This window comes from Furipterus horrens, unplaced genomic scaffold, assembly GCF_987537825.1.
Source record: "Furipterus horrens unplaced genomic scaffold, mFurHor1.1.pri manual_scaffold_6, whole genome shotgun sequence".
NCBI classification, from domain to species: Eukaryota; Metazoa; Chordata; class Mammalia; order Chiroptera; family Furipteridae; genus Furipterus; species Furipterus horrens.
The window spans coordinates 98,619,619-98,632,016 of NW_028327176.1; the positions used below are offsets into that span (position 1 = coordinate 98,619,619).

Sequence of the window (12,398 nt, forward strand, 5' to 3'; positions counted from 1 at the left end):
TGTTGATCTCAAACTGATTTGAACCTGAATTTATTATACACACTTCAGTACTGTGATTTGAACTAAGGATCACTTCCATTGGCCAGTGCCATGTCCCAGTTTTATCTCAAGTTCTGGTCCTACCTGTTTGTAGTTTCTTCCCCTCTCTCTGCTGGCTTTACTTTTGAGGTCCAGAGCTTACCAAGGCCAAAGCCACGTTAAGTGTGACATATGGTATAACCTCTTGTTTCTTCTGTTAGTTTTTTGGTTTTTTTTTTTTTTTAATAAGGAAATCCCCTCATTTTCTGTAAGAGCTATGACTTCTATTCGGCCAAAAATTGGTGATACTTAAAAGACGCTTCTTACTACTCTGTTCTAATAATTCAACTTCCTTCTGGATTTTAATGTTTTGTCACAGGATATGGTGTCTTAAGCGATACATATCATTTCTTATTCTCTCCTCTGTTGTTGTCTCCTCAGATTTACTAAGTTCCTCTTTTCCTGTTGTAACATAACCTGCTGTCATGCCTGGTGCACCCTACATGGCATCCAATTTTACCCAGTTTGCTGCTGCTTTTCTTTTTCTCTCAAATTTCAGCCTAAAGCTCTATGGCTCAGTCGTGTTGGTTTTCTGCCAAGTGATTATGGTAGCCACCTTGGTCAGCTTGAGAAATCCCCCGGTGGGAACAAGACGGGGGCGGGGGGGCCAAAGTCTTGCTCTTGGTGTTGTCTCTGCTGACATGAGCCCACACCCTCTGGGTTGGGAGGTCTATGACGTCAGTCCCTGCCGCTGCATTTGGTAGCCACCCCAAGTCAGCTCAGTGTGGCTTTAGTAATTTTTTTTTAATTGTATTAACTTTATTGGGGTGACATTGGTTAAGCTTTAGTAATTTCTGTTGCAACGGCTGTTTCGTGAGTAGTTAGAATTATAGCATTTCATAGCTGGAAAACACCTTAGAAATAACCCATTCATTCTCATTTTACAGGTAAAAAAGGTAAGACTCAGCGAAAGTAAATTATTTGTGCACAGCTGCACAGTTAGTACCAGAGCCTCCGGTCCCAGGCTCTTCCTGGGCTTGGAGGAACCTGTTTGCTTAAGACTGTGTTTTCTACTAGTTAAGAAAACCAGAAGTAAGTGGGAAAATTGATTCAAAAATTCAGTCCAGCTAAAAGGGTTTATTAGAGAAGACATGAATTTAACATTTAGTATTTAGTATAAATTGTTTTGAAATGGGACTTAATGTACATATGAGTGTAGTACCTACTCTATGAATGTTAGTATATTTATATTATGAATGACAGTAATATGACAGAAATAGCTGAGGATAGGAAATTGTAAATCTGCCCCTCTCTGTTAGTATTAACCCTGGTAGCAACTGAGAGACATAATCATAAACGTCTAGACTCTGTATACAGTTCATTTTAAATAACCCAGTTTTCTGAAGAAAGATTTGAGGTCTACACAGCCTGATTTGAGTACTGATTAGAGAAAAAACGGGTGGAGGATAAGGGGTAGAGGGGAGATGTGGATCTCTGTAATTGCAGCCTACTCCCCAGATGCAGCAGGTGCTCACTGTAGACTCACTGAGCTTTGGCAGGAATCCCTGGCTGGTGTCATGTCGCATTACACAGAAGCCTGCTGGCAGCACAAACAGGAAGAAGCCTTTTGTGTGCTGGTTCAGGCTTTGCCCCTGCTGACTTGTTTCCTCCCATCTCTGCATGAAGTTCAGTGCCATGTCCGTGGTGTAGCTTCTTGCGAGTGGTCCTGAGGAAAGCAGCCCTCTTCACACCCACACATGTTGAACTGAAGTGTTTACAAAAGGAGGCCTGCTAGGAGCAACCACTGGGTTTCTACACATGCCTTTCACTGGGCTTTTATAAAACTCTCTGACCGCTCTGCTCCCCTGCCTCAAACTTATTAAGGAAAGACTTTTACATGTCTTCTCAGACTCAGTTCATTTTCCTAAGGTGCCTCTTTTCTAACCATCTGCCCTCCTCCTTCTTCTCTTACTATGGCCATAAGTGTTCAGAGTTAATTATGCAGGCATGAAATTTAGCTTTTCAGTCATTTGAAAGTATGGGTACTCTTAGAGCCCATGACTCTTACATATCATTTCAGGAAATGCACAGCCACTCTGTGCTTTTCCTCATTCCAGTTATAAACTTCAGAAGCTATGGTCCAATTCAAAGAGGAGAGTTTGCTTTTCTCATACCACAGGATTAAATATATGGGTATCTCCATTTTTGCCTGATGCAAAGACACCGTGAGACATGGGAACTCTCCTCTCCCAATTAGCATTTCTGAGCATCCCCTGGTTAGGTTGCCTTCTGTACTTCTATGCTTTGGAGGTTTACAGAATGGGAAGCAGATGCAACCGATCTCCAAGTAGCTTAAGCTGAAGGAACATCACCCTGGAGGGAGAACTGATAAAGTCCATTCCGACGTTGGTGTTCTGTGGTTCATCTCTATCTGTACAGCTTTTATAAAGGCACAAGCACTTACTTTGAACACTTCAAAATTATTTTACATCTCTTAGTCTTACTTTCCCAACTAGTTGTGTAAGCTTTTTCCAGGCGAGAAATGTCTTTTGTTGCTTATCTGTCTCTTAGACCATCACACTGCCATGTTGGCATACTGGACCTGTTTATCACAGTAAAAATTGATAAGTTGCTGGTTCCCCAGAACAACATAAAAACTTTTCCCCCTCACAAGTCCTGTGAATGTGGCAGTTATGACCATTTGTACTTTGTAGATGAGAAAGGAATAGCTAAGTAAGAGCTTTGTCCTCGACTGAATGAATGGGAGAGAAACTGTCAAGTGCATGCGTGCTCTGGATGCCTGGTGTCTCTTTAGAGCTCAGGCTGGAGGGACAGAGGCATGCAGTGTAGAAGTAGCTGTGTCTGTGATACACAGTACCTTGGTTGGAACGAATGCTGAAGGGATTCTTCATGTCAAATGACTGGTTCCTTTTCATTTAACCTAAACTCTCAGTCGCTAGATTTGGTCTATTCTTAAGCGAGACTAAGGTTTCTCCTGAAAGTGTGCTGTTGCACATCTGGGGTGTCTGATGAATTGCCTGACCATCTATGCCTGGTGGTGGTCCTTAGCACGCTTCCACAGTTAGAGCTGGGGACTGTTTTCTCATTGGTTTCATCTCTGGTGGGAGCTCTGCTCTGCCTTTGTTCTTCTGCTTCTCTCCCTTCTTTCCTATTTAGTCATTTTGATTAGTCACATCCTGCCTGTGAGTGCAACAGGCCCATAATATAGGAAAGACCTGATTTTCTCTCTCAAGTTTGTTATAGGCCAAATTTGATTTCAGCTTCCCTTTAAAGCCCTCTTTTTAGGTGCTAGGAGAGAAGTTTGGGAGAAATAGGGGTGGAGTCCTATTTAAATTTCAGATTTCCCAGGGACTAGAGGATGTGCACATAAAAACCCCACCACCAAGGGATTTGTTTTTAAATTTTTGTATTTATATAAAAACATATATCACTGTTTTGAATTTCTGTAACATAGTAATAAAAGTAATATCAATACTGCTTTTGAAGATTGCCACATAAAAGTAGTGAATTATAGTTTTTAAAACACGATAGAAATATTTAAAGTTTAATAGCAGTTTTCATCCCTTTTGAAAATTTCTGTGAAATAGGATTCAGTTATCCTTGCAAAACTTGTGGGTGCTTATAGGTCATTACAAGCCACCGAGGATATTACATCAAGACTGTGATTGGCTCCTCTATTCTCGGAGACATAAAAAGCAAGGATATTCTTCTTTATGTTGGAGTGGGAAGACGTGGTACTTCCCTCCATGTTTCTGCCGACTTGAAAAGACAAATGGTTCAGTATAGCTCGGGACGGGGCAGAGTGAAGGAATGGACTCGCTCTGTGGGACCTGAGGTTGAGATAAAGAGTTTCTTGTTTGTTAGTGGTTAATTTGTAAGTTTGTCACAGAGATGTACCCTGTACTTTTCCCTATTAGTAACCTTAGGATTGGCTGGTAATACCTAAAAAAAAAAACATTTGTCACCTGCTCTGACTCATCCAAGTTAAGAGTGGATCTCAGAAGTCTCAGGTTTCTTCAGGAAGTTGAGTTCAGAAATCTTTTATGAGATCAAGTTAAGGTGACTTTTTTTCTACTAGCTTTAGTAATTGTCCACAACAAAGCAAATATCCTCTAATCACATATTTATGATAGGATTATATATTTATGGTGATTGGACATTTAGGAAGTCGAGATAGTTTATATCCATTTTTCTTCACTAAAATTTTGAACAAAGTCGAAGTGTACAGTATTAGAAAATACACTAAAACAGATTAGGATTTCTTGGTCTGGGAAAAACCAAGACTAAGAAGGAACATGAGCAAGGTTAAATGATTGTAATGGGTCTTGACATGACCAACAGATATATTCTCCAACTAGTGGACTTCAGGACTATAGGAAGCTTTCTAAAAGTTGTCCTCTGCTAGAGTAAGAGTTTACAGGCTGGAAAGATAAATACAGAATGAAGGTTCAGTCAAAGTATAAGTTTTAACAGTGGTGAACATTTATTGGGTTCTTTTCTGTGCTTAGTTTGTTACTACATTATGTCACTTAATCTTCATAACAACTAAAATGGAGAGGTCTACTTATCCCCATGATGCAAATTAGCAAACTTGAAGCTCAGATAGGTTATATAATTTGTCCAAGATTACCCAGACCAGAAATGGTGGAGCTGGGATTGACATGGCTCCTTCACAGGGTACTGGGGAGGGTCTAGGGTGTTTGGAGACCATTACTTGTTTTTAAGATTTCTGTCCTGCATAAGGACTATAGTCAGTAATACTGTAATAACTGTGTATCGTGTCAGATGGGTACTAACTAGACTTATTGGAGGGACAATTTCATAAGTTATACAGATGTCTAATCACTATATTGTGCACCTGAAATTAATATTATATTTTATGTCAACTGTAATTGACTAAAATTTTAAAAAATATTGCTGTCACTTTTAAAATTACTTATACTAAAATCTAGTGATGCTCATGTGCCAGTTCTTGTGTTTTGTTTTTCTTTAGTAACTTTGTCTTCTTAAGTAGGTCATTATCATAGAATGTTAGGATGGTGACCTTGAAAGAGACGATCTGGACCGCAGCCTGCCCTCTGAAAGACACACACACACACACACAAATCCACAAAGAGAGATCTTCTCATTTGTTTAGGGATAGTAAGAAGTTATTTTTGCTAATCTTGGGCATCTTCAGGAAGGACCTCCACTAAAGGTTAAAACTATCCTATAATAGACTGTCTTAGTGTATATTCCGGCAGTCAGGAAGTTTATGTAAAAGCCAAGACCTCACTGATACAACTTCTTTTATAGGGGGAGTTAGGAAATGACTAGTTACTACTAATGTAAAATTCCATTATTCACTTAAGCCACCCTGGGAAGTTCATTCAGTGGTTGTTTATTGAGCACCTACTGTGTGCCAGACATTATACTGAATTGTGATGAATATGATCTTGGAAATCTTCAAGAATAACATTAGGTAATCCAGCTGTCCTAGAAAGTTTATAGAGTAAGATTTTTAATTTTTTTGAATAATGCTGATGATTTGCACTCAGTCTGTTATTTAATGCTTACAGAACTCTCTGAGATAGTGTTATCATTAAAGCTTAGCAACATTAAGAAACATACCCCATATCACACATCAGGGCCTTGCTGATGTGAGCTCCTAAAGAGAATGTTTTAATGTAGTACTTTACAGATGTCCAAATGCTTTTACTTATATTCTCATTAAATTTTATAAACAGAAATGATAGTAGCTATTACCATATTCATTTCATAGATAGAAATAGTCATGTCTATTTATTATATACTGAATATTGCCAAGAGTGTCAGATAACTTATAAGGCCTAGTTCACGTAATGCTCATAACAACCCTAATAAGCATCATTATTCCCATTTTGCAGAGCAGCCGTTGAGGCCCCAAAAGTTTTAAGTCTCTTGGTTAGCACAGTGGGGAGCTGTGATTCAAGCCTGGGCTTGTGTGCCCAGCCAAGTACACATAACCACTTCACTATATGCACTGGACTGTGTTGTGCTGTCTCATTTTCCACATGGGGAAACTAAGGTACAGAGAGCTGCTAACACAGCTGAGGTCATACAGCTTGTAAATAGCAGAGTTGGACCCGGCTCAGTTCCTCTCATTAGAAAGCTACTTCTTTCCCTGGCACTAAGGTGCCTTTCTGCACAAGGAGAACTGAAAGAGTATATCAATTCCCTAATTCTTTTGCAATATGTTTTTTAGTAATTGTAGTCATCCTTTACATTTCTTTATATTTTTCTCATTTGGGGGCAGGAAGCCCCCTCCCCCCCACTACTGGTAGCAACAGTTACAGTAGAGGAATGGGCATACAGGCTACCCTAGCCGCCCAGGAAGTCATCTGGTGGAGTTAGATGAGAACTCCAATCCAAATGTGACTGTGTGCCCAACTCAGTTAGCTCTGTGGTTCTTGAACTTTTTGTCTGTTGAAAATGTTGCTTGAAAGGAGGCTGTGCCTTTGTTAGATTGCTTCTGGTGCTGTAAGGAATGCATTTTTTTTTCCATCTGAAGATCATTTACCATTTCTCTGAATAATGAATTACATTAATGGTTAAAGCAAGGAAGTCAGTATCAGATATGTAACAAGGACCACTCACTCAGTTTTGAAATGTTGCCAATCTATACAATCTCAGCCTTGAACATTTTAAAGTACAAAAGTTCATTATTTTAACGATAGAGTATCCTTTAGATTTCTAAAGTTTATGGTAACCATTTACAGTACTATACTTTTATTCAAATTGCAAACTCAGGTAAATGTTTCTTAAAATTGAATTGGATGAAATTTTTCTACATATTTGTTGATAGAGTAAATATCAGATAAATATCCAGATGTGTTTCATTATTTTGACTCAAGAAAAGTATGTCCTATTTAGACAGTCTTTAAATAAATTATTTCTGAATTGAACAAATAAACAAAAAATAGCTGAAACTAAATGACTTTGACTGTATGGAAAAACTGAGATGCTTTACAAGAGGAATCATCTTAGAAAAACCTATGTCTTGTTATTTTTATTTTTAGAAATAAACCTGAATTGACTATTCAAATGTATTAATAATTTTTTAAAATTAAGATTTTCATGTTCAGAGGCCAATAGGTGATGTGGGAATAACTTTAAACCCATTACACGTTTATGAACTCCAGTGTAAACGTGTTTGAACCATGGAACTATCTATCCCTGTGTCACCGAGAGGAAGTTTTTTTAAGAGAAGAATTAATACTTCCTGAGTGCCTCCTGTACTAAATCCTCTCTTCATAGTTTTCTCATGTAATTCTCACATCTCTGTAATTTAGATATTTTTACTCCTCCACCTCTTTCATAGATGAGGAAACTGAGGCTCAGAGTCACTGAGTACTTAACCCAAGGTCACACAGCTAGAAAGTGGAAGTCTCAGAACTTGAACCTAATTTTGAACATTCTGAAGTCCATGGATATTCTAATATACAAGGCTGTCTTGTGAATGGCCTGGTACATTAGAATTTTTAAAATTAACAAAAATGTTTAAAATTAGCAAAAGAAATGTTAAGAGAAATTGGCTTATGACTCTGTTTGATAAGTCTTCAAGTAAGAACAAAACAGTTTGAAATATATACCTTTTTCGCCCTGGAAATATACAGCAAATTTACCTTTTTTGTTTTTCTTATGTAGACTGATTCTTTTGATAAATTTGCTTGGCCTTGATTTGAGTTTGTAACTGCAAGAAACTCCATAGAGATACATCAAAAAAATATTGCTTAATGCTTAGCAGTTAACCCTAACAAGTTGGCTTCCCACTATTTTTATTACAGTGCTTGTAGGTAACACTAGGTCACATTCCAAACATGTGACATCTTTTTAAACAGATTCCAGTAGGATTAAAGACATTTCCCTATTCTCCTGTTTTGGGTCACTTTCTTACTCTCTGGATGGTGATGCAGCTTTTCAGTTCTTAATGGTAGTTCAATTTGAAATTAAGTTTTGTCTTTTTGTAAAGGTTATTTTCTGGAGTAACTTTACCATAAGAATGATGTAACCAGCTCACCTCCATTCTGTTCTTCTCACATGCTGCCTCCTCTGTTCTCACCTCTACCCCCAAACTCTTAACCCCATGCCAGAAGTGCATCCCATTGACCTGCCTGGAAAGAAAGTGAACTGTGCTAAAATTATGGAATCATGCACATTAAAACCAAAAAGCACGTCTGAAAGAGAGTAGCTGGATCTGCAGCAGGTAAAAGCAGCAGACTACCTGTTCTTTAACCAAGTTAATTGTTAAAAAAACTTTTAAACTTAAAAAAAAAACAAAAACAGTAATACATGTTCACTGGAGTAAATTAGAAAATACAGAAAATAAGTAAAATGGAATTCGGCTTTATAAAGATAACTGAAGAAGATTGTTTTCTAACGACTATTAGACTTTCCAAACGGAAATATTTATATGAGAGACAAATAGCCCTATGTGTGACCCGTTGTATTACTCGCATTGACACTTGAGGGCTACAAAGCTTGGTGCTGTACAGGGCCTGAGAGGATGGGGTTGTAGGGAATAAACAACCCTTACGTACTTTCCCCCCTGCTTTCTTCTAAGTTTGGTTTGCATGTTCTTAGGTCACAGCAGCTGGTATACTAAAGATTTTTCTTCTTTTCCCAGACCCCAGGCAGGCACAGTCTTCCCCACCGTGGTCCTATGACCAGTCTTATCCCTCCTACCTGAGCCAGATGACGTCCCCGTCCATTCACTCCACCACCCCGCTGTCTTCCACACGGGGCACTGGGCTTCCCGCCATCACCGACGTGCCCAGGCGCATTTCAGGTAAAGACAACACTTGAACTAAAAACCCACTCCCATGCAGGGGTGGGGTCGGGGTTGCAGGAGGGGCCAAGTCTATCCTACCTGTGCTCACAGTAACTGTATTAGAAGCATGTGAGCGGGGGTTCGACAGTGGGCAGACTGGGTCTTCTGAGTTACGGGGTTATCAAATACTTTAACACTTTAAGTCAAGAGACTGAAAACCCTCCAGAGATGGCATACTTTTCTTAAGGCGATAGGTAATGCCACCCAGCTTTAGTTCCGACGCACTGTATCCCCATTGGTGGGCACTTGTCTCCTAATGAGGGCCCTCTCATGAGGGTCTTATGCCCGCCTTCCTCTGCTTGTGTTCCTTTCTTTTCCTAACGCCTGCCTGGAAACGAAATGACAGACTTGTGGCACAGCGCTACATTTCTAAAGGCTTCGAAATCCCAGGAGTCCCAGCTAACCAGTTTCAAGAGAGAGCACCTGCAAACTTAAGATCCTTATCTCGTTATTTCAAGTGCAGGGAGGCCTGGAAGAGTCATAAAAGCCCATTCGTGGCTTCTGAGTGGCCAGCTGAAGACCGAGGCAGCCTTCTGTGAATCGCACAGCACGCCGCTCTCGCTCTCAGTGTGGCGGCCCAGTGCCTACACATCCACTGTTCCAAAGGCACCACAAAAACCTCTGGCTAATGGTAGCAGTGCGTGGGGTAAACAACCAGGCCGCTTCTCCGTCCTGGAGAGTTCATCACAGAGAGCCAGAACGTGTCCATGAAAACTTCACACTGCCGAGTCAAGTTAAAGGCTCTTGGCCAACCATAGGAGTCCCGTATAAAAAATAAATCTCTCAGTACACCCCTAAAGTACATACTACAGCAGTGCCCCCGCCCTCCATAAATAAAGAGGCAGACCCACAGAGGCACACACAATTGGATCCTGATTTGTCAGAGACTCTTCTCAGCGTTCGGGCTCCCTGCACCTGTTTGACTCCTGGCCAGGTTAATGCCTTTCTTTCTTTCTCTTTGTGTTTCTGTCTCTGTTTCTCTCCCTCTCTCATTTTCTGCAAAGCTCGAAGCCGTTACTCACTCCGCTGAGTTGCATCACTGACAAGCTGAAGCTCCACCAGCAGGCTTGCAGGTTTTGATTAGTTCAGACTCCTTTATTTCTTTCAACTTGGGAGGAGGGAAGGCTTTGTTTCTCAAGCAAATAGCAGGAAAGGGCTCTCTGGTCCTAGTGCCTTCACATTTTCTGCAGCAGATGGACTCCTGTAGGGGTGAGTAGGGAAAGAAGAGGGGTGGAGGGAGAACCACAAGATTCTTTGGAAAACCTTGTCACCACTTTTCATTATGACTGCTGTTTTCATGAATCACATGCCATTCATTGGGGAATTGTGTGTATAGAATTTCAGTTATCATTTCCCTTGACTGGAATGACTGGTTTCCTTTAGACAAATATCGATTATGGACACAGGAAAGGATGAGAAAGGCACAGTGGGATAATGAGGGCTGATGTGGAATCAACAACACAGTGTTGATGGTGTTGAGTCAGTTCTGGTCATTCCTTTTGTGTTTTATACGAGTCTGTTTCGTTTTATGTGCGGCCACCACGACCCTTTGTCAGGGCAGGTTTGTGCCATCTTGCTTCTGTTTAGGGTCCTCTGGAGCTTCTATCTGTTCACCCTTATGTGGCTGCAGCAGATTTTGCTATTTGTCCTCTGGCAGGATCTAGGAGGAAAGCCTCTGGGAGTGGTGGTAGCTTCAGAGACACCCATAGCACTTTCTTACTGAGGCCTATTTGCATGTGAATTCAGTGGGAAAGACATTGAAAATAACACTGAAAAAATGTTGCACAAAGTACAGTCATTATTGTTTATCATTTGCATATATACTATAGAACAGCCAGATTAGTTTGAGTCTATTCACCCGTCATTACTTAACACATTTCCATAAACAGAGGAAGCCTTAGGAGCGAAAACTGGTTAATTGATCTGAGGCCAAAGGTAGGAAGGAGCCTCTGCTTTAAACTAGTTTAAAACTGAGTTTAGTCCAGTTTTTTCCTCCCACCCCAAACATTGCTATGAGTTGTTACTGGCCAAGTTACACAGTGCCAGGGTGGGAGGTTCTGTATAAACATTTAAGTGAGGAGAACAGAAAATCCCTTTGGTCAGCATGGGGAACAGGAAGAAAGAACTAGATGGGGACTGTAGGGGAACTGGAGGAACCCTGATATACCTGGCCTTGATCCCGGGTGTGGGGCTGTGCCCACACCCCAGAATGCTGCCTGGTGAACTTAGGGACCATGGCATCTGGAATAAGCACTATTTTCACATCCCTGGAGGCCAGTCCTAGGAACCTCCCTGGAGGAGAGCCTATCTCAGGTTCCAAGGTACCAACATGCATAGTTTCTGTTTCATTAATGTTCCCCCAACGTCTATAGCTGTCTTGAAGGTCCATGACCCCATTTCTCTATAAAATGGGCAGCTGAAATATTAACCTTCATCTCCATCTCTAAGCAGTCCTGTGTTCACTTCTTCTTATTACTTTCCAGAACTGTTCATGTTTTTGTGTGGAGTAATCAGTTCTCATCTCCCTGGATGAAGGAATACACAAAATATTCTCACACCATCATGGGTGAGAAAGAATAAAATTCCTCACTTACATACAGTAGAATTGGAGGTTCAGACTCAGGTTTGAATCCTAGTTCATACACATGTAGGACAAGTTTCTTCCTTCTTCAAAACTTAGTTTATTACTTTTAAAATGGATATAATATTTCTCTCTTAGGGCTCCTGTGAGGATTAAATGAGATGCTTTATGTAAAGTACATAGGACAAGCCTGACATGCATCACAGACTGATGTTATGAAGCTAAGACTGTTTTGTAAAAATTGTTTGTCTATATATAATTTGTAGGCAAGCTCTGGCTTAAATAAATTAAGTAGATAAAAATCTAAATTTTTGAATGGTATTATTTGCTTTATGAAGTGGAGCACCACAGTGCATATTTAAAATAAAACCCTTTGAAATGAGTTAATACTTGTATGCATTCATAAAGCACTTACTACTGTACCTAGCACATAGAAGTGCTCAGTACATGTTTGTCATTGTTATCATTATTATTCTATAGATTTATCACAAATATTTATAGAGCTAAAAATAATTGGGAGCCATTCACATAAAGTCAATAAAGCACTAAAAGAAAACAACTATTCAATCATAATGTTGGAAAATAGAAAATGTTAAGTTACACTTACATATAACTGGGCATGATAACATTCTTTTCCAAGAGAACATAGGAATAAAAGCAACCAGAAAGATCTTTCAGAGAGAAGTGTTCTTAAGGAAATTCCATTTCATCCTGAAAGACCATGCCAAAGAAAGACCATGATTTAATCTATTTAAAGACCTTCAGAGATCCAATTTTACAACTTCCTTTTTTGGTATCCTTCCTTCTGAATAACTTTTCAAGTGTGGCTACAAATGCTAGAACTTAATGAATTACAATAATGACAGTGATATTATAGTATATAGTTCCTATAGTCTCTCTCAAATCCTTTATGGAAGCAAGGTGTAAATA

At 39.8% G+C, this 12,398-nt stretch overlaps 1 protein-coding gene across 2 annotated transcripts in view; it reads left to right on the top strand.

Annotated features, from left to right (window-relative positions):
* RUNX2 (RUNX family transcription factor 2) overlaps nucleotides 1-12,398 on the top strand; it is a 235,420-nt gene that overhangs the window by 85,238 nt on the left and 137,784 nt on the right. For both annotated transcript variants that reach the window (XM_090282516.1, XM_090282517.1), the window contains exon 5: nucleotides 8,684-8,845. In XM_090282516.1, coding sequence (XP_090138642.1) covers nucleotides 8,684-8,845 — 162 coding nt within the window. The remainder of the gene's footprint in view (nucleotides 1-8,683; nucleotides 8,846-12,398) is intronic.